Source organism: Myxocyprinus asiaticus, chromosome 24 (assembly GCF_019703515.2).
Source record: "Myxocyprinus asiaticus isolate MX2 ecotype Aquarium Trade chromosome 24, UBuf_Myxa_2, whole genome shotgun sequence".
Taxonomy (NCBI): domain Eukaryota; kingdom Metazoa; phylum Chordata; class Actinopteri; order Cypriniformes; family Catostomidae; genus Myxocyprinus; species Myxocyprinus asiaticus.
In genome coordinates, this window is record NC_059367.1 from 8,399,165 (window position 1) to 8,422,657 (window position 23,493).

Genomic DNA, 23,493 nt, shown 5'->3' on the forward strand with positions numbered 1-23,493 from the left:
AGTGACTGTTGTAATGAGAAAAAACAACATACATGTTTTCAAGAACAAAAAGGCTGCTGATATGAACCATGGGGTAGCACATGGAGCCAAGGTTCTTCCTGAAATGAAGAGAAATGTGTCCTGAAGATATTTTCAGGCTCTGTTCCAAAACCTAGTTGGCTGCCTGCCTATATAGGCTTGCTCTATATGCGAAGATTGTTCCAAAATGTACCTTCTAAAAAGGGACATTCTAATGCCACGTTCACATTAATACATTTGAAAACGCATTGTTTTTGCTACGTTTGCGCCTCTTATCCACACTAGAACCATCACAAGCCCTTTTGACATTTAATTACATTCAGGTTATACATTTTACAGTAGATATCAACAATTGAATTTTTACTTATGAAAATACTCATTTTTGATATTGGTATTTAGGTTTGCACTGGTAAATATGTTAATTCTTGATATAAAAAATGACGTGATTACTTGCAGAACTATCAAAATTTCAATTAAATAGCAATTTTTTTTAAATTAACTAGTAACATTTACATTTCAACTTGTATTAAACATTATTGATATCAAAAATATTATTTCAGCTAGTAGAATTTCAAAATGATCTGTTATTCACTCCTATTCAAAATTCAATTACAGATATCTATAACTTATTTTTTACTAGTTGAAATTCCAATTTCACAAATCAGCAATGCACTTCTTACTAGTAAAAAACTACATAGTTACTAGTAAAAATATCCATTTCTGATATCAACAATTGAATTACAACTAGTGAAAATGCTAATTTTTCATATGTGTAAATGCATTTTTAAAATGTTAGATCTGGGTTAAATACAAGTTAAGCTCAATTGACAGCATTTGTGGCATAATGTTGATAACCACAAAAAGTTATTTAAACTCATCTCTCCTTTTCTTTAAAAATAAACAAAAATCAAAGTTACAGTGAGGCATTTACCAAGGAAGTGAATGGAGCCAATTTATGAAGGGTTTAAACACAGAAATGTGAAGCTTATAATTTTATAAATGCACTTACATTAATTATTCTGTTAAAACTTGTATTATTTGAGCTGTAAATTACAGTCATTTTAGGGCTTTATGGTTTGTTGACATTACATCGTCATGTCATCGAAGTTGTAATTGGCTATAACTTTACACAGAAAAGGTTAGTAAATTATTTTACCACACTAAAATCATCTTAACACGCACATTGTTTATGTCTTGTGGCTATACTTTTGAAACAGTGAGTATTTTAACGTTTACGAGTTGGCCCCATTTACTTCTATTGTAAGTGTCTCATTGTAACCCAGATTTTTGCTTTTTTATTTTTTATTTTTTTAAAGGAGGGACAAGTCAAAATAAATTTTTGTGATAGTCAATATTATGCCACAGATGCTGTCAATTGACCATAACTTATATTGAACCCGGAAAATTCAATTTCTTAAAAATGTCTTGCTTTCATTGAAGAAATGTCTGAAGGAAATAGCAGAGGAAGCCGAGAAAGGGAGCTTCTGGCTATGGTTAGGAAGGAAGAACAAAAAGTAAGGGATGTGCAGGAGTGAGAAAGTAGGGATAGGGAACATTTGTGAGGTTTGAGATAATCGGTGGTACAATTAAGTTGGAGAAAAGAATACTAGGGCTTGTGTCTGTCTACTATGCTAGCTCAGGTTATTTAAGAGGATGGTGCATAGAGTTGTGTGGTGAAGTAGTATGCCACACGGAACTGGGGGCACTGAGCACACATTAACGGTGTCAGTGGGGCTAGCTCACAGACTAAACCTTCCCTGAATGTTATGAACTGTAAAAGGAGGAATGTCTTAAGAATGTCTTAATGGGAAGGCAAGAATAAAAGGAAATGTAAAGGATCCGGCAGGCAATAACGCCCAGCAGGTTTTGACAGCTACCTGTGCTCCAGATCTTTAGTTGAAATCACATTACAGATATCTGAAAATAGCATTGTCACTAGTGAAAGACAAATTACTGAAATCAGACATTTGCTATTCAATTGTTGATATGAGAAATGGACATTTGCACTAGTAACAATGTAATTATTGATATAAAAATATTTTTACTACTAAGTGCTTTGCTGATATGTGAAAATAACATTTAAACTATCAAGAAATTAATTATAGACAGGGTTGGGGAGTAATGGAATACATTTAACGGGATTTATAGGGTTGGGAATCCTAAGGAATTTTACGATTCCGGTTCAGATTCCTCTTAACAATTTAAAAAAATTAAAAATAATTATTTAGAAATTAGAAATACAATTCTTATTGCATTTACTACCCTCTGCTGTCTGTTACCAAATAATGAGATCATTTCAGATTTCTACAGAGCAGATATAACAAATCAGATATAAGTTCAATACAATTCTTGTAAAAGGTGTGTTTGCAGACTTTTTAGAGACATAAATACAATCCAATGACAGATCCTTACTCTATTTTAAATAAAGAAATGTAAACCAACACGAAATGTGATGGCATATTTCATTAATTCATTTATTCTTTTATAAAATTCCACTTATTACAACACAACTTCTGTATCTTTAATTATAGCCTACATTGTCATATGAACAACCAGTCAGTAACTGCACTGCTTGATTTAATAGAGACACAGGTCATCATTAAATAAACAGTAACAGTTCCAGAGACAGTTTAGACTGTGTTTTGTAGCCTAATGTTGTACTTCAGGCTAGTGAGACTTCAACAGTTCTCATTTAATTTCGAGTTGGACATTCATAACTTGCACATCAGTATACAATTAATTGTATACTGGAAGCGCAGTATGTTTCACACTGTAGATTCAAAAGAACTGGCTCATTGGGTCCTTTCGGGATCGGACTATACCGGAGGCGCGTATGTTTCACGCTGTAAAAAGAACTGCGTGTTTTACGCTGTTGAGTCAGTAGAGGGCAGCGCTGCTGCAGAGATGCACTGCTGGAAACACTGTCAGAGTATTTGAGGACAGTGTTCCAGCTGCATCGGCGGAAAATTGCATACTGAAGCACCGTTAACGGATCCGAAAATCATGAAGATCATACGATTCTGGTATTTTTTAAAGAATGGAACCGGTTCTGAACAAGTACCGGTTCTCGGTTCCCTACCCTATATTTAAAATACAAAATATTAGTATATTTCACTACAGTTACAATTTAAACAGTTGGTAATCAGAATTCAGTTACATTCAAAAAGTATTTTGATTACTGAAGAGATTACTTTGCATTTTGTGTTTAGTCTGTTCAGTTGGAAAACATTTATCCGTATAAATGATGCGATCCGAGGAATGTTTGAACAGCGGTGAAACACTTTCTTATAATGTGTAACATTAATTCGAGCAGACAGAGGGCGCTTTTAGGGCGTTTATAATGCAGCCAAGGACAAATTAGGAGAAACAGAAAGATTAGTTCACCTCAGGATTGAAACTTTTTGTCCGAACGTTCGTTCGTTCGAACGACTCAGACCAGATGACTCTAGAGGTGAACTAATCATTTCCGTTTCCTGAACAGCGCCTATGCGGTTTTCACGTAAGTAACGAACTGAGGTTGCGCAATGCGCATGCACGGCCAACACAAAATGAACTAATCACTCTCTGAAACTACTCGTTCTTCTGAGTCACATCATTTTGTTTTTGTACAAAATGAACGAATCGTTCATGAATGACCCATCACTACTGTAAATGCATTTTCACATTGTGAAAGTCTACTAGTGAAAATGCAATTACAGATATTAAGAATAGTTGTATAGTTCTTGTCATATCTAGACTGGATTACTGCAATGCTCTTTTAGCCAGCCTTCCTGCATGTGCAATTAGGCCTCTGCAAATGATCCAGAACACAGCAGCATGTCTGGTCTTCAACAAACCCAAGAGAGCGCATGTTACACTGCTACTTGTCTCTCTACACTGGCTGCCAGTTGCTACATGTATCAAGTTCAAAGCTCTAATACTGGCATACAAATCAGTCACTGGGTCTGCTCCAGTTTACCTACAATCATTCCTGCAGAGCTATGTTCCCACCAGAAGGCTGCGGTCTGCAAATGAACGGGGCCTTGCCGTACCAACACAAAGAGGCACCAAATCACTTTCCTGGACTTTTGGCTTTATTGTACCTCAATGGTGGATTGACCTTCCCAACTCCATCCTTGAAGCAGACTCCCTTTCTGTTTTTCAAAAATCAAGACACATCTTTTTCATGAGCACTTGAAACTTTGTAATGCAGCACTTTTCATTTTACTGTCTCCGTAGGATGAATCGTTCATGTTGTATCCTTCCTCATTTTGTAAGTGGCTTTGGATAAAAGCATCTGCTAAATGAATAAATGTAAATGTAGTTTTTTACTAGTTGAAATTAAATTTTTAAGAATGTATTTTCAAGAGTAATGACGTCATTTTATATTAAGATTTAATGCTTTTTACTAGTGCAGACCTACTAGTAAACCTACTACTTTCACTAGTTTCAATACCATTCTTGATTTCAAGAATGCATTTTAACTCATAAAAATTGAAATATCTTGAAGCCTGCACATGAAGTCAATTCGGCTAACATACCCTAAAGTGTTTTCCTACAAATCTTCTTTATGCCAAATTCTAAGGCAGCATCACGTGTCTTTTGCAAAGACAGCAATGTCAATTATAAATATTCAATACTGAAAAGCATCTTTAAAAATAGTTCAGTACACATAATATGTACTATTTTAACCAATATTTGTGCACTGTATTTTATGCTCATTAGAGTCATTAGCTTAGCTACATGCTAACACAAAATTCTATTAAAATCAATTGTGCTTTCACTTGCTAGTACGCTTCGTGTGAGGCGTTATTTACATGCCGAGTTGCTGCCTGTATGTTGTCATCACCTTGGACAAGTAAACAAATTGATCACACACACAAAGTTTAAGCATGTTTGGCCAAAAAAAAAAAAAACAACAAAAAAAAAAATCTTCAGTGAGTGTTGTGCAGTGATATCGCAAAAAACAGGTACAAAGTCAAATAAGACTTTAAAAACATCAATAAAAGATGTCACAACTGACTGACAGGTGCAGTGCGAATTCAACTTGATGCCAAAATCCCACACAATAAAGATTGTGCAAATTCTAGGCAAAGGGTGACTACTATGAAGATGCTAAAATATAACACAGTTTTGATTTATTTTGGATTTTGTTTAGTCACAACATAATTCCCATATTTCCATTTATGTTATTCCATAGTTTTGATGATTTTACTATTATTCTAAAATGTTTATAAAAAAAAAAAAAAAAAAAAAAAAAACCACAATTATAGGTAATTATAGGTATTATTGGTAAAATTATAATAAAGAATGATTAAGTGTTTCAAAACTTTTGACCGGTAGTGTACATATTCAACATTTCAGTCATTTCAACAACAGATTACATCATGGATTGAAAACAGCATTTTAACAAACCATTACAGTAAACAAAGTGAAGGCAGCATATTTTTACAGTTTTTCACAGTCAATATTGTCAAAGATGTGCCACTAAGACTGCTTCAGGGGATAAACTGATGCCAACTCCAACCATAAGACATGGGATACTTCATATGCCACTGCCTGAACCTTGGACTTAGGATAGACCTCACCAAAATGACCTGCTGGTTGAACTGTGATGCACCTCACTGATCTCTGCCTGCATCATCTTAGTCTAATGATGGACTACACTCTTAAAATGGAATACACTGACTTTCAATTATTTGCCAACAAAACCCTTCATCAGCTAACTAACAAAGCACAATACATCTATGTAAACTTCTGCAGTTAATCCAGGATGGACTTCAAAGACATTAGTAATTAATCTTACAGTTCATACAAAATCTTTGTATAAACACTGGCCCTTAACACTTACTTAGTTTACTCATTTTAAACCATGACCTGCACTGCACATAAATAACTAATATTGGCATTATATTCATGCTGGTTAGCCGGAGAATTGGCCCCCACAGTGAACCTGGTTTCTCCCAAGGTTATTTTTCTCCATTAACCAACATCTTATGGAGTTTTGTGTTCCTTGCCACAGTCACCTTCGGCTTCCTCACTGGGGTTTTAAATACAATTATGATTTAATTATTTACTTTTATACACAATTTACAATCATATTTAATCAAACTACACAATGATGACTCTAAGACTTTATTGATATTACAGTTTTCATTTTCTGTTGATGCATGATTTCCTGTAAAGCTGCTTTGAAATGATGCGTGCTGTGAAAAGCTGTGAAAAGCACTATACAAATAAAAATGTACTGACCTGCCGAATTCAACACTTATTGTTGAATCAATCAATTGTTTGATTGTATATAAAACACAACATGATTTAATGCTTTGTACAAAAGGTGCCTCTATGAATTATGAAATTACAGTACAAACACGACAAGACTGTTTTGGTTGAGTCCATTTGGTGCCAAAAATTTTAACTAATCAAGAATGTTCATTATTCTATCAGACAAGACACTTTAATTGTTGATTATAAAATGTAAATAAATAAAACTCAACTTTTATGTTCTTGTCTTTCAGTTTCGGTTTCGGATTCTTGGGAATGTGATGCACTCTGATGCACAAAAGCACAAGGCACTTCCAACATCTTGACCAGTCACAGCTGGAATGGGAGTTTGTCAGCTGTGAAGAAGGGCGGCAGTCTCTTCATTTGTACCTGTTGAATTGCGAGGAGATTTGCTGTACATCATAAACTGTACGGATATCTGAAGAAAAGTGTTAAGGCAAAAACAAGCTGGGTGAAAACAAATTAATATTTGCAAGTTATTCTGTAAGCCAGAGAGTTGAAATTAATTTAAACAAAAACTCAAAATACGCATCGGCAAAACTCCACAGATTTCTGCTGAATTGAAATGGAATATCTGTCATTTATAGAGTTCTACTTTAATCTTTAAACTTAAGTTTAAATCCATTCCACAGATTTCCCTCCAAAATATGTGCAGAAAATGCAAAACCAATACCACCTGGGTTTTGAAGTGGTCACATGACCTCAAAGGTCTACAACACATAGCTAAATGCTAGAGCATCTGTGCTTTGTCAGTATATGTATCTGAATGTCAAACATACAGTTACTCAAAAGCATTTATGTAATACTGACTGCAATGTCCTTTGACTGCATGTTTTCAAACAAGCCTTTTCAATTAATCAATTTAGGCCATTTAGCACTCATACAGTTATGCCATTTGGGTGTGGTCTTGGGTGGAAAGACAGACTAAAATGAGAGTTGGAGGTAAGTGCTTGTTCGGCATCTAAACTTTTTGAGCTTTGTGGCTCCGCACGCTCGATTTCTATTGGCTGCTCACCATATGTATCATGCTATTTTTGGAAAAATTGCAAATTTTGTCAGTGTTTTCATCAAATTCAAACTGTAAATGTTTTTATGCGGTGTGCCAAATCGCCTCAGCTGCTGCCACTGCATATAGGGTCTTTCCTACGATCAACACTCCTCTTTACAACAAAATATAGCTAGAAAAAAAAACATGAATGAATGTCAGGTGGAATGTTGAAAGACAAGACAATTGGCTAAACTGATCATCTCGAATGTAATCGGTGAATCAGCGTTACAACTGCAGGAAGACATCAATGATTTAACACCTCAAGCCCCGTTCACATTGTTAGCGACTTTGTTGCCAGATGTCGCTAGTCACTATACTCTGTCGCTATTGGGCGTTCCTACTGCTGTTGATCTAATGTTATTGGTCGGCAGCACAACTGGCCATAGATTTTGAAAATCTGTTCCAGATGATATACATTGCCGGTAAAACCAAGATATCATTCTTATTTGCCAAGGATTAAATAGTTTTGCCTCTAGAAATTACCATTCTGCAGGGGAGAAGTTTTTATATCAACTGCAGCAGTGCACAATACATCATATAATGAACAATCCATCAAAATATGAATCAAACTTACTCAGAAAGCTGACAATTTCTGACATGGTTTTCAATGCACCATATTTTTATTACATCCATGTATGACAAATATAACAGACAAATGATATAGAACAGTGAAATCGATGACAACATTCACTTCTCTATCTTGCCTGCACTCGACTCCAGTTTCTCACGAGACGGATGATGTGAGCTTCATCTTCACTCCTACTGGTTGTTGCTGCACGATATTGCTCTGCATTTGCATAGTTTAACTTTTCTCAACTTTGTTGCGTCTCTTGACACGCCCACATCTTATCACCGATGGTCGCTGATGCCGGAAGTCTCCAGCTCTCACTGAAAATTAATGAAAACTGCTGCTTTGTGGCTGCGAATTGTTCACACATGCAGCGACAAAGCAAAAGCGAGGATCGACGAAAAATGTGGGTGTGTCCAGAAACTTTAACTTTATGCAAACGATCAGCGACTTTCGGCAGCGACTACCAATAAAAGTGAAGACAGTGTCAGTGGAGCTCAGGTCATCCATCTCCTTACTAATTGCGTCGCGTGAAGGCACGACGGAGAAGTTAAAGTTTCTGTGAGCAATTTCACTTTTCTTTATTTGTCTGTAACCACCTACATGAATATAATAAAAAACTATGCATTGAAAAGAAACTGTACTCAGCACTGCTGTAGTTTATATAAAAACACTCTCCACTGCAGAATGCTCATTTTTAGCAACAAGAAAACTGATTCCTTGTCAAATTAGAATGATATCATATTTTTACCAGCAATAGGTCTCATTTGTGATCAGATTTTCTAAAGATATGGCCAGACGTGCAGTCCACCAATAACACAAGAGCGACAGCAGTAGAATGCCCATTAGCGACTTCATAGTACAGGGACTAGCAACATCAAGCAATTACTGGTAGCCCACATTTACTTCGGTAAAGTTATCTGAAGTCCATAGTTAGGTAGCTTGAAAAAGTGACCTGTAGAGCAAATTGCTAAAATAAAAATAAAAACATCCCTGTCAGAGATGTGACAACAAATGCAGAGTGGATACAGCTCATTTTAGAATATTTAACTGCATTGGTGCCGGTGGATGTGCAATGGAATCTTTAGAGCCCATTTTCTCAAAAACAAGGTTTTATGACAGCCAACTTTCAAATTATAACTCGGCAATGGTTTGGGAAAGAAACATATAAATTACATCATTAGAAAGCTGAGACCATCCTTTTTACTTTAGTGCATAAACCCCAAAATGTGATTCTGGGTCGATGCGACTCAAAATTATGATGCAGGTCACACATGACTTCATACCTGAGAATGAGATTTCTATGGGATGAATTATGTGCCATTGGGACATGAACTTGAATTTTAGGATTTGAATTTGAACATGTTTACTTGAACTTGAAATTTGTGGTTTTGAACTTGTGCCATTGGGACTTGAACTTGAATTTTAGGACTTGAATTTGAACATGTTTACTTGAACTTGAATTACATCAAACCTGAAATTCAAATGTATGTGGCACGAATTCAGATCGTTAAATTCAAATTTAATTTTTTAATACACTGATTCAGGTTTTATATTCTGATTTGTGTAAATCTGAAAAAGACATCCGGGGTACTCAGAAAGAACAATCGAGCCTGTATTTAAATCAAACTCCTTGACCAATAACAATGTATCTCACAGCTCACATTTAGAAAAGGAAGGGTCCGCTGTGAAATAGTACATGATAGGATCATGGCTAAACTAGAGCCACCAACTCTCTCTAGCATAAGTTACTTGTTCTGCCCTGATGCAAATGCCAGAAGTAATTAGTGTGATTGGTAAACAGGCTGTTTACCCACATTGGCACTATTTCACAGAGGACCCTTCCTTTTCTAAATGTGAACTGTGAGCTACGTTGTGATTGGTCAAGGAGTTTCAGAGTACCCCGGATTTCTTCGTCAAACGTACCCAAAACTGAATATAAAACTTGAATCAGTGTATTCAAAAATATAACCTGAATTTAACAGTCTGAATTCGTGGCACATACAATTGAATTTAATGTTTGAATGTAATTCAAGTTCAAGTAAACAAATTCAAGTCCTAAAATTCAAGATCAAATCCCAATGGCACATTTTTCATTCCATAGATTTCCTCTATAGTAGGCATTAAAATATCAAACATGTTTGATATCCTCCAACTAGATGCTAACATAGTCTAAAAGTAAAAAACTATGTGATTTTCATTCAAATCTGCCAGCTCTGAAATTGTGTAGTGTAATCCAGCCTTCAGCCGAATCCAGCATGAATTTAAACACCTTCATTGTTATCTTTCAATTTGTAAAAAATCTTTTGCCATTAATAATCATTTTTTGTGGCTATAGATCCGTGAGGTCTGTGTTGGGAATAATTGATCCTCTCCCAGTACGTCACTCACAGCTCAGCTCAAAAAAATGTCAATGTGAAAGGATACTAAAAGGTCAAGTGAGAGAGTTCCTAGGCTGCCGATGAGCCAGGGGAGGTGGTGCACGATGTAGCTGGTCTCTCCCTGCCCTCGGTCTGGGTTCTTCAGTAGCACGCTTATGCCATATGTAGTGTTTCCCAGAATCACAAGGGCAAACAAGAAAAAAGACACGCCCTCTGTTGACTTCCGACAAAACTGCAGACAGCAAGATATATTTCAACAACACTAATACAAGTTCAAGATTAAATTACATGTTAATGCGCTAAATTATTTATGATTGTAATAATTGTATGTATAACTAAGAAGGGTACAACTCTGGTTACAGTGAGAAGTTACTGCATTATGATGCAACAAATATCTGAAAGGGAGGCACTACAACTAAAGCAATAAATAAAGATAAACAGTTTACAAAATTACATACTGGTAAATCTCATGAAAACAGATCACATTTCATATTTCACACCAAGCTATAAAAATGTATATTTTGCATAAAGAAAGTGAAGCCTATATTAAGGATAAAAATTGGTTTGTTTTTAAATTTCCATCATTTTCAATGGTGACTTGCTTTAGATTTTTTTTAATTTAAATCATCAGAAATGAAATGCAACACAACAACTGCTACCATGACGTAGAAATAATTTGCTTTGTTTTTCGTAACAAGAACGAGTTTTGTTTGCATTACGATAATAAGAATTACATGCAAAAATATCTTAACGGTCCTAAAAAATAATCTTAATTTTCAATAAGTAAAAATCTAATTTCTTATTTCATTCTTTTGATTTAGCAGAGAATCATGACCTAGAAGTGTTCTTTGACAGGTTTTATGAGATTCACCCATACATAGATCTATAAATACTTACATTAGTGTACATCTGTGGCAGTCTGGAGCACAGATACAGTACTGAGGACAGGGAGCCAATGAAAAAGCCTATAATCTCTTTTGTATTAAAGGGCTGAAAAACATGATCAAAACATAAGCTCCATCCTATGCCAGAGAAATTTAATTATATAAATGAAGCAAAACGCAACTCAACAATATAATCTGAACACACCTTTAAAGACACAATTAACCTTCTGTGACCCCGCGTACACATGCGGGATGTTGTATTTTGGCTTTGCTATACGCAATGCATAACTTAAATTCATTTAAACCAACTGATAAAGGGTTAAACTTTCGACGTACGGAGTCATGTGACAAAAGAACATGGGGCCGACCACAGCAGAGTTTATCTTTGGGAGAAACACAAACAAAACTTCATCTGGTAAGAAACCTAACTACGTTTTTACATTGAAACCTGTTTGAGTCAAAAGATTAGAGTGTCTTGTTTCATCCAGTATGCCTTTTTTTTATTATTTGATTGATTTATCGTGAAACAACACGCTGATAAACGGTGTACACTAATGTGTACTTTAGAGCAGTTTTTCCTTAGAAATCCTATATTCACTGTGCATCATCACATTGAGAATCAGTGGGTTCATTCAAAAGATGAAAATAAGATGCATTTTGAACTGTTCTGAGACCAGTGCAGACAGACAGCACAGTCATTCACTAAATAGGGAGCAAGGGAATATCCTATAGCTCTCAATGCAGCATTCACTCCTGAATTCCAACAAAAAGTTCAGTCTCAGGCTGCAGATGATGTTTGGACCACTCAACACGTTTGGCAGACATGGGACAATGTTAATCAGTGCATAGATTCAGAATTTATAATGTATAATTTTATTTTAAAATGGTTGGCATTGACTGGATTATGCTGGCCATTACTTTGAATCAGAATTATGCTAATTTCTGACGTAATGTCTTTAACTTCTCAAAAACATGAACAACCAACACTCTGAAAAAATCTGACTTTCTATTGCTTGGTATTATTTTACATTTCACAGCTTAGTCCCACTCTCCGCATATTTTGCCATCAATTTTGAGAAAAACTATTTGCTCTAGATTTTTTTTTATTTGCATATTTTTTAGGTGCTAATACAAGGGCATTGAATATTGGGGGGGGGGGGGGGGTACTTGCTGGTTTTGATTATTGGGGGGTTACCTCCCCCCCATTCCGCCTGGAATCTACACCCCTGTGCTAATAGTTACAAATCAAAAAGGGAAATGGAAAATGCACACAGTAATCACGCTCGGGTCACAGGATGTTAAAAGTGCTGTTGTACTGAAAACAACATGTAATCACAGCTGTTTTATTCAACTGTTCTATCAAAGGTGCTGCAAGCAATTTTTTCATGGAAAGGTATGCAAAAAAAATGTCCTACTCCCTGAAAGATATTAATGAATTAAGTGTCCTGAGATATCACACCAGTCTCTGTGACAGCTCTAGACTTTGTAAAGAGCAAACAAAAATGTGTTCACAAGGGCCACGGTCTCTGATGCTTTCCACGTGTCAATCATTTTGTGTGCTCTCATAGTGTTGTAGTTGCAGCGAATTATTGAGTCTTAATGTCATATTCTGATTTTTAATTTGTCAGTTGAGGGTGCTGTTTTGCTACTGTTGTGTTTGACAACCATAGAAACATGCTTTGTGTTGGTCTCAACGGTATCGGTGTGGTGTTTTGGAAAGAGGGGGCGTGGCTAAATCAACGGCTCAGTCTCGTGGAAGTTAGAAAGGCTATAAATCGCTTACAGCACCTTTAACAAGAGGTTCATATCGAGTGTTCATATTGTGTCTATTTTGCTATGCTAATATCAATAGTTCCAAACAAAGAATAGCAATGTGCAAACTGACAGCCTGTCTGGAATGACAAGCAGAGTGATACAAACAGTGAAGTGTCCCAGTGCTGTTTTACTAAAATCAGCACTCTTGGAACAGCAACCTCACCTGCACCGAACTGTTTTTATCCTCCACTGCCAGCAGTGCTCGACCCTTAAACCCTGTGGGCATCTGATCCTCTAGGGCTAAGTGAGGGAGACTGAGGAGCGAAGATGAAATTCCCAGAAAACACAGTACGCTGACTGCATTCAGCAACACACTGTCTCTGTCTACAGAGGAGAAAAGCAGTTCCATGAATTCAAGCTTCACACATCAGCACATTCTTATAACACAATGTGCTGCTGGAACGCCAAGGGTCGGACACAGAGTAAATGTAGGGCATTGCTGAGAATTGTCAGAGGCTTAAGGGGCCTCAACTCATAGCTGACTGTATTTAATTAACCATTGCTGGTTCAAAAGCACATGCTCAACGTGTACAGCATGAGACATTTGAAGCTGGTTTGCCAGGTAAAATGCCTGAGAAAAAAAAAAAAAACAACATTCCTGGAAAGAATTTTGATCTTTACAAAACTACTGAAAACAAGCTATGGGTTGAATGCAACTTTTAAGTTATTACATAAACTTAAAGGTATATTTCACCCCAAATTTGGGCCGGTTCTTTATACAAAGCCATTGCGTGGCTTCAGAAGACTTGGAATAAAAAGCACAAGCAGCGCAGACTGCGTTGGTGATTTTGCGTCCTTTTTTTAAGGCTTGATATCTCCAGTCACCATTCGTTGCCACTGCATGGAAAAAAGCGACCAGTACATTCTCCAAAATTTCTCCTTTTGTATTTCACAGAAAAAAAAAAATACAGGTTTGGAACGCCATGAGAGTATATGATGACAAAATTTTAATCTTGGGATGTTTAAACTACAGCACAAAAGTCACAAGTAAGATTTTCAACTCACCCCTATTCCTTAGTTTGTAGTAGATGTACATTGACAACATTAGCATGTCTGCCAACACGTAGTACACTGCAGTGTATGTCTAAAGGAGAGACAACAGGCTGAGCAACCCAATCAGAATACACACCACTATAACAAATTAAGCCTAAAATTCTTGCATCTGAACAGCAGAATTAGGATAACTGTCTTGCATTTACAGTTACATTTATTAATTTAACAGGTGATTTTCACCCATGTGACTTACGAATGATGAATGTAAAGTTGCATACCTGTAATGGAAGTTGATCAGCCAAGAACGACCCAACAAAATTGCATGTGTCACCTCCCAGCCATAATAAAAGGAACCAAATAGACAGAGCGCGGTCCATATTCCCGGTCCTGCAGGAATTGTAGTACTGCCTAAAAACCAGAAAGTATCTGATGACCATATTATTTCTAATCATGAGCAAATTGTCTTACAACGTATGTATGAGTGTTCGAAATGACTGATGTGCCTCAACGAAAGGTCAGTTGGACAGGTCTTAAAGGAGGTTAAATTTTATAGGACCAAATTACATCAAATCATATGTTAACATTTAAAAAAACAAGCACTGAAAACATGTCATGAAGAAATTGCAGTTTATGTAAATAATTTTCTCTGGCAGTGTTAGTGATGTTATTAAAGGAATGATTCACACAAAAATAAAAATTCTCTCATCATTTACTCACCCTCATGCCACCCACCCCAGATGTGTTTGATTTTCTTTCTTCTGCTGAACACAAACAAAAATTTTTAGAAGAATATCTCAGCTCTGTCGGTCCATACAATGCAAGTAAATGGTGGCCAGAACTTTGAAGGTCCAAAAAGCACATAAATGCAGCATAAAAGTAACCCATACGACTCCAGTGGTTTAATCCATGTCTTCAGAAGCGATATGATGAGTGTGAATGAGAAACAGATCAATAATCAAGTCCTTTTTTTTACTATAAAACTCCACATTCATTTTCAAAATGTGAAAGTGGAAATTGGAACTGGTCACCATTCACTTGCATTGTGTAGACCTACAGAGCTGAGATATTCTTCTAAAAATCTTCATTTGTGTCCAGTAGAAGTCAGTCAGTCAAACATATCTGGGATGGCATGAGGGTGAGTAAATGATGAGAGAATTTTTATTTACTTAAAAGATCTTGTGATATTGAATAATAATAATACAAATAAATAAATAAATAAAACAATTGGATTTCCCATGAGCAGAATCAGTTTTTTCCGCAGATGTCAGCAGATTTATATCCTTAAACGTGCTAGTTGTAGCATGTAATTTGTACAATAACGGCTTACAAACTGAACTTTAGATTAGGCATAATTTCATTCATAATTGCACTTAAGAAACAAACATAAATCTACACAACTCATTTTCCAAAACCAAAACATCCCAACTCCAAATAAGAGGGGGATTAAATATTGCAACCTTGTACTATAAGAAATCACAAGAAAATTTTCCATTTAACCCTCAGAGAAGTATTTATATTGATGATATATTTTTGATTTCCCTTTCATTAAAAAAAAAAAAAAAAAAATATATATATATATATAAATACCACTAGTATATATATATATATATATAAAAAAAAAGGTTTTTTATTTTGGGGTGTATTTTGGAAAAGCATTGCAATTACATGTGTGACTTTGGCATGCTGGAAAATTTAAATTGTGAATATTTTTCTTGCCAAACTTGATACATTTCAGAGTGTGTACTGCTGTTCTATGTAGTTTTAACCAATTTTTGTGGGGAAATGGGTTTTCTATAATTCCTTTAAACATTGCAGGCTAATTTTGTTGACCATTAGCCTCTGATAGATAAAAAACCGTCAGTAAAAGTGGGCAATATTACTGTTGTCCTACTTACGGTATTGAGGATACCATGAAGCAAACTATTGACAGCAGCCCGAGAATCACACTGGCCATATCTCTGGCATCCTGGGCACATTCCCCCAGACCATCCCAAACCCACTTGGACCCATTCGGGCAGAGAGAGCTGAAGTTTCCATTATCACTGAGCACAAATATGCCACGGTAAAGGGCCCCATCAGACATCACTGGAAATACATAAATATTGAAATATGTATGGAATAAAATACAATATTTATTTTTATAAATAAGTATTCTTATGCAAATAGGCTAGTTTTGTATTTCAGGAAGTTAGGCCGCAACATAGCGGTGCAATGATGTTCAAATACAGTTTACAGTTAGTTTAATATGAGACAGGAAGACCTTCAAACGACAAATTTACACCATTTACCTGTGCGGATCTACAGCTGTTGAGGTAGAACGGTTTGAAGATTGTAGCCCACAGTTTCCTAAGCGAAACCAAGATATGAAAACAAACAAGTCGTCAAAACAAGTGACATGCTATCATGGTGTGCTCTGATTGGTTGGCTGAGGCGCGACGTCAACATGACAGTGACGACACCGGAAATGAACAACAAAACTAGCGGGTTTCCCATAAGCAGAATTACTTCATTTATTCATTTTTATTTTTTATTTAACTTAAATTTAAAACCCTTAAACGTGCACGTTGGAGCGCATATCATTTTTCAAGTCGGCGATAAAAAAAAAGGACATTTAAATCTTAGGCATAATTTCATTCAAAATAGCCTAATGTCATTTACTATAACAATTGATCATAATAATGGCACTTAAGAAATAAAAATATATAAAATCATTTTCTTATCGGAGCTTTCTTCAACTGAGCTGTAATCCATTTCAAACGTTAAAACACTGTGGTAAAGTGAACTGACGTCTTTCACATTTTCACGGATTGTCAATGAGAAGTCAGTATGTTTAAGCATCTAATTACTCGAAATTATTACTTTAAATGTATTTATTTTTTATCACGCTAATTCAAAGTCAAACTACAGCAGAGTTCCGATTAACTTGACATTCAAAAGATGCACTCTGAAACCAGTAACATTTTTGAGAGAAAAAAAGAATGAATAAAACCAGTTTTCTTTACCTTTAGAGTAACCCTCCGTCACCTCCAGACACTAACACGAAAACTGAGGGCAGCGTGACAGTCCGATCAGCTGATCATTCTCACCGGATTACGCCAGAAATGTAAATTCATTAGAAATTTGCATGGTGTGACGCAAACATTGCTTTCTTAAAGGGATAGTTCACCCAAAAATACAAATTCTCTCATCATTTACTCACCCTCCTGCCATCCCAGATGTGTATGACTATTTCTTCTGCTGAACACAAAGATTTGTAGAATATTTCAACTCTGTAGGTCCATACAATGCAAGTGAATGGTGACCAGACCTTTCAAGCTCCAAAAATCACACAAAGGCAGCATAAAAGTAATCCATAAGACTCCAGTGGTTAAATCCATGTCTCCAGAAACGATATGTGTGGGTGAAAAACAGATCAATATTTAAGTAATTTTTTTTTACTATAAATCTCCACTTTCACATTCTGAAAATTAAAGTGGAGATTTATAATTAAAAAAAAGATTTAAATATTGATCTGTTTCTCACCCAAAGTGATTGCATCGCTTCTGAAGACATAGATTTAACAACTGGAGTCTTATGGATCACTTTTATGCTGCCTTTGTGTGATTTTTGGAATGTATTGAACGTATAGTTAAGCTAGTTGCAAAAAAGGAGAAAGGGGGCTGTTTTTGTTCTTTTTTTCTCTCAAAGTTAGCAACCCAGTTTTAGCAACCGACCAGATTTTATCCGATTTTTTTGTCAAGAGTCCAGTTTTCCGACGCTTTATTTTGATACATTTATGATTTAATATGCGATTACATGACTTTTAATACGAAGTAAAAACATAAATCTAAAATATAAACAATTCATTAAATGTTAAATCAAAATGTAAATTAAATCAAGATCTTCAGTTACTATAAATATTTAGAGATATGCAAATGAGTGACACCACTGGTCGTTGTTAACTAGTGACATTAAACCAATGTTGACAATGATGTGTACACACAAATCAACAATTTGGGCACACTTGACACAATTTATGCTTCAATTTGATCTAAAGTCTTTAGGCTGAAATAGACAAAATAGACAAATATAAAATTGTCATTTTTTTTTTTTTAATGGATGAGTTGGACCAGATAGTGAAGAGAAAAAAAAAAAAAAAAAAAAAAAAGAGTCCAGTATACATGAAAATTCCAATACTGTTGGTCAAGTGAATGCCCAGACAGTGCAGAGCTGTAAAATAAGCAAAGGGTGGCTACTTTAAAAAAGCCGAAATATAAAATATTTTTAAATGTAACATTTTTTGGTTACTACGTAATTCCTATACATCCATTTGTGTTTTTCCATAATGTTGATGATTGTACTATTATTCTAAAATGTGGAAAACATTTATAATACAGAATGGGTCTTAAGTTAACCATTTACACAATATTTAATATAATTCCAAATGCAACTTTTGTGTTGCTGCAGTTTATGTAAAAACAAATTAATGAATGCAAAATGTCTTAATTGTTAATCAATGTCTTTACTCACTGCTTTACTTGATAGATCAGTTTTGCTTCATGAATGTTTTTCTGGGTGACTGTTTTATTGAAAATAATGATCAAAATTTCTCCTCTTTAAAAGATCTGAATTATCAGTAGGAAGAGCAACAGAACACACATGCAAAGGCAGAAGGTGGGCCATATATGTTTAAACTTTATCATACAATGGAAGAGATGAGTGTATCATTTATAAAGTATCATTCACAATAGATTTACAAATATAATAATAACAACAGATAGTTTTAAGAAGAAAATGCAAAAAGAAGCATGTTATTAACTGAATCAGACCAAAACAAAAATCTGTTTAAATCTGTACAAGTGTCTTTGCTGACACCCAATATTTTCCCCCTGGAGAGAAAATTCCTCACCCTTCGAACTCCAAACATCCACAATGCAAGTTTTAAAGTTCATCTGGAGCAGGTATAATGGATCGCCAGGGTGGGGAGAACATGAAATACACTAAACATCTGTATTTCAACAGTTCCAGCATTATCTGACCCATCGTAGAGCAGAATAAGACGGCGCTCTTAAGGAAGACACATTTATTTCATTGAAGAATCCAAATTCAGAGAAGAATCCATTCAGTTCACTCATTTTCTTCACTTTATATGCATCAGTTTCTCAGGGTCTACTTTTAAACGTTTGCGTTTCGGTGGTACAACGTCATCATCAGAGTCCTCCGTATCCTCCTTATAGTCCTCGGGTTGTAACTCCTCCATGGCTACTGGGAATGTTTGGTCTGGAAAGATCTCCAGCAGCTTTTCATCAAAGTACATGCTCACTGCTTTTCCGGCCTCTGCTACTTCTGAGTCGGCCTAGGAATGGGAGGAGAGGGGGAAAGAGTGTGGAAAGGTGAGAAGATGAAGGGAAGGGTGGAATGCAGGCCACGGTGAACAAGGAAGGATGGGCAGGTGAAGGAAGAGGAGAGAATCACAGAAAGGGTTAAAACTCCGTTTGGGTGTTTTGGGTGCCTGCGCAGCCCTTCAGTGTGGTGTACAAAACATCTTACCTGAACATTATTCTTTATGTCCTCATCATAAACCTGGATTATTCGAGACATCTAAAAAGGGGCAATGACAGCACACAAAAAAGAAAAAAAAGAAAAAAATACAAAAGAAAAGGGGGAAGAAAGATTTTTTTTACCATCCACACAGTGAGGTCATAACCTCAGCTGTATTTAAAAATGTCCAAGGAGCACAATACTCTGTTTGCTCATAATACATGCCATCAGTTATAAGGCATAAGCAAACAGTCTGTATATTTTAAATAAATCTTAAATCTTTCTATCAAGCCAACAATACTGACATATTGGCCTACTTTCAAACAGAGTTACCTTGGATAAATAATTAAGTCTTAATTATAAAGTGCTTCTTTGACATGAATTCCTCAGAATTCCAGTCATTTCAAAGTCTTTTGAAGACAGTAAAATGTCTAGAGCATTTTACAGATGTATTTATGTTGAGACAATTCAGTAAACATTTCAGTAAACTCGTTAAACCACCACAATAACAGTTAAAAAAAAAAAAAAAAAAAAAAAAAAATAGTTTTTAAGTGCATTGCTGGGTGACAGCAGCCATCACTAGCCTATGGCTTTTGTAATCAAAAGCAAAAAAAAAAAAAAAAAAAAAAGTTTTTGAAATGGACAGTTGTGACCTGAAAAGGTTAAGTCCTCATATTCCTTGTAGAGTCTTTATGTATAGATTTCCCCCCCCCAACGAAACCTATTTGCCTGCTTGAAGCACAGATTGGCCACTGTGATGCAAGACCAAACAAAAGGCACCCACTAATATGGGTGATGTTAACAAAGGAATGTATATCATGGTGACAGAATATTCCGGAACCTAAAAAGCAAATGCACAGATGCACATCCCCATTTCTGATAAAACAAATACCCTCTTATTATTATATTATTGTTTTATTGCCACTGCAACAAAAATTGCATCAGTTGCATGCATATCTAAAATTATCTGGCAACTTCTTACAGATATCCAAGGCTACAATATAATTAACTATTAGGGCTGGGTTTAAAAAAAAAAAAAAAAAAAAAAAAAAAAAAAATGGAAAAATCAGATTAATCGCAATCTTCATTTGAATTTTGAACAATCCTGATATTGATTATTTTACTCTAGGTGCAACCCTCTATAAAGCAAGTAAATCACTCACATACGTCAATTTTGCACTATGCGACTAAAATGTCTGTGATTAGCCACTGGCTGGTAAATTTTTTTCAGCACTGAGATCCTTTCACTACGTGTTGAGAGTAAATTTAGTTTTGGACTAGTGTCCAAAGTCAAGATTCATGCAATCATTTGTCATTGAATAATGTTGCTTATTGTCCCTTCTGTTCTTCAGTCAAAAATAACAAAAAGAAACATTAAATTCTAATCACACATAGCACAGATGCATTAAAGAAGCCGTGTGACTCCACACTTATGTGCTGCAAGACGCTCACTGAACTACCAGTTTTCTTAAAGAGACAGAACCTTTTTAGCACTTGTTCTACATGTCAACGTAAATACTTGTAAATAGTACAAATTATGCATGTAAACAAAAACATGTAACAAAATATATAAATATGCAATATTATTAGACCTGTCAGAATTAGCACATCAATGCATGTGATTAATCTAAAAAGTTTAACATGTTCATTTTTATTAATCGCGTTTAATGCATTTACAGTTAATACAGCATAAACCAGCATAAACAATGGTTGGAAAGTTGGAAGCTTTGTAATGTGTCCGCCCGGAGTCATTACACTGACACACACTCCACAAACACACATAACAGCGATTCCGTGTCAGTAATAAAAGTATGGAGAATGGACCTCTTAACGCTACTTGATGTACAAAACAAGCCCAGATGGGACTTGTGATAGAAATCAAGCATTTCTCAGCCTCTGTAAGGCACATTTTATTTACCACAGAAGCACGTCAAGTCTTAACGTTCATGAAAACACATGAGACGTTTTTGTCTGCAAGCGCTTTTCAAGTGGAGTTAAAAGCGGCACTTGATGCTGGGACCCTGACACGAATCATGAACGCGGCTTCACGATTGCTGTAGCAAAGCAGATAGCCAAAGTCTGCTGGGTGATTAATATTTTGATGGGTGAGAGTTTAAGAGACTTAATGTCCAATGAACCTATGTGGGGACTAGTTCTTTCAATTAGTCAACCTCCCAATTAGACTTTGGGAAACGTTTAATGTTACTTCAATTGGTGCTATTTTAGTGAATTTCTATCTTTATACTGTAGAAGGCTTTGCTTGGAAAATGTAAATAAAGCATAATATTGTTAAATTATGTTTTGTATTCTTTCCTAAGAAGGAAAAGTTTATATAGTGTCAAATTTCAGCACTTTCAAAATCTGCGATTAATCACAATTAACTACAAAATAAAATTATGTGATTAATCGCGACTAAAAAATTTTTTTTATTGACTGATAGAACTAAATATAATACATGCAATTTCATTTATTAATGGAATAAATAAAATTAACATTTTTAAAAAGCTAAATGCGACCATAATGATAAACTAAAAATGTATGTTTTCGAAATGTATCAAGTTAGGTCACCTGTATAATTAACAGTATTCATCTGTATGTAAGCAAATGGACATTATAACTGAAATATACTCAAATTAATCAGAATCAAATTGAGAGCATGTGAATCGAATCGGGAAATATGCATCAATACCCAGCCCTGTCAACTATACTAAAAATTAATCAGTCTGAAACACACTGTCTTGCTATGGGATGTACAAATGTGAAATCAAATAAACTGTTCAAATAAACTGTACAAACTGACGTTCATATCAAGCATTTAAGAGACATTTGTATTTTTAAAATAAAAATATATAAAAATAAAAAAAAATGTTTCATACATACACACAGTATGCAATGTTTTTATTAACACTCCACACCAGGGATGGGCAACTTTGAAGTTGGCGAGGGCCAACATTTGTTCTCCTTTCTACCAAGGGCCCAGATTACAAATCCACACTCTCACAATGTTCACCCCCATTACTCAATTTTCTCTTAATTGTGGGTATACCCAATGTGGCTTAAGCTATGCACGACTAATACAATGTGGTTTTAAAGATTTTGTTAACTATATTGATATTTTTTATTTAATAATATTTATAAAACCTAACATTATTATTGTATAACATATATTTATATTTAATAAATTATGCAGTTCAAATGTACAAATTTGTGTTCAACTGACGAGCAATATAATAAAAAATTATTTTCAAGAAAATTCATCTCATTTGATTGTCTGTATATATGCAACACACACAAACACACAAATGAACAGACAAGGATCTTATTTTTAACATTTTCAACCCCACCTCGTAAAACAGCTTATACTGTAGGTATTAGTTAAAATCCAAATATTACTGCCAAAATCCAAATATCATCAATAACAATACTGGAAACAAGAACATAACATTTCAGTGCATTATTACAAAACATTTAGCATAACTTGCAGTATATTTATTCATTCAATTAAATCAGATACTTTTTTGTTTATCACACTAGGACATAGCACAATTTAAATTTGATAAATTTTACATTCAAACATTCATTTTCATCCAAATGTGTCAGTGTTTTATTGCTAATGCCATTTTTGTGACTAGATTCCGTGTTTTCCACATACTACATGTTGTTACTGCGGTATAAGCTGACTCCAATCATTGAATTATTGAAAATTAATTAACATCCCAAGGTATTATGGTTGAATCACCATGCTACCAACCCAGTGTGAATTCATTTTTTTTTTTTTTTTTAAATCAGAAGTCCGACTGTCATTGTTGTCTTAAGTTTATAACTCACAGGGATGCGAACTCATGAGAGGCGAAAAAGATTGAGATGGTCACTGATCCATGGACATGTTTTCCGGAGTTATTATTTTTTTTAAAGAATAAGCTAAAAGCACCAACTTAAGCTATTTTAAGGATTCAAGTATAGCAAATTATCTGCACGATTGTGCAGAATTAGCTGCAAAAA

The 23,493-nt window shown here is 35.1% G+C and overlaps 2 protein-coding genes across 3 annotated transcripts in view; both read right to left on the reverse strand.

Annotated features, from left to right (window-relative positions):
- Window positions 1–6,118: 6,118 nt before the first annotated feature.
- On the reverse strand, window positions 6,119–17,053 carry LOC127415052 (lysosomal amino acid transporter 1 homolog). The gene is made up of 9 exons (XM_051653539.1): window positions 16,974–17,053; window positions 16,260–16,317; window positions 15,867–16,056; window positions 14,250–14,379; window positions 13,984–14,062; window positions 13,142–13,302; window positions 11,177–11,269; window positions 10,326–10,511; window positions 6,119–6,700 (listed from the first exon to the last, which is right to left on the reverse strand). Exons 3-9 carry the CDS (start codon window positions 16,052–16,054, stop codon window positions 6,614–6,616), a joined length of 924 nt encoding a protein of 307 aa, XP_051509499.1. The 5' UTR covers window positions 16,055–16,056; window positions 16,260–16,317; window positions 16,974–17,053; the 3' UTR covers window positions 6,119–6,613.
- Window positions 17,054–18,068: 1,015 nt separating this feature from the next.
- LOC127415011 (E3 ubiquitin-protein ligase TRIM33-like) overlaps window positions 18,069–23,493 on the reverse strand; it is a 52,294-nt gene continuing 46,869 nt past the window's right edge. Inside the window, exons 19-20 of one of the 2 annotated variants that reach the window (XM_051653459.1) lie at window positions 19,501–19,551; window positions 18,069–19,306 (exon numbers count right to left, since the gene is read on the reverse strand). In XM_051653459.1, the coding sequence (XP_051509419.1) occupies window positions 19,091–19,306; window positions 19,501–19,551 (267 nt within the window). In that variant the 3' untranslated portion in view covers window positions 18,069–19,090. The remainder of the gene's footprint in view (window positions 19,307–19,500; window positions 19,552–23,493) is intronic. The other variant, XM_051653460.1, reaches the window with a different exon arrangement.

Coding starts and splice junctions, on each gene's coding strand:
- LOC127415052 (XM_051653539.1), bottom strand. CDS start 16,054: ATGTCTGATGGGGCCCTTTACCGTGGCATATTTGTGCTCAGTGATAAT. Junction 14,063..14,249: donor CTGATCAACTTCCATTACAG/GTATGCAACTTT, acceptor TCTCTCCTTTAG/ACATACACTGCAGTGTACTA. Junction 10,512..11,176: donor TGCCACAGATGTACACTAAT/GTAAGTATTTAT, acceptor TGCTGTCTGCAG/TTTTGTCGGAAGTCAACAGA.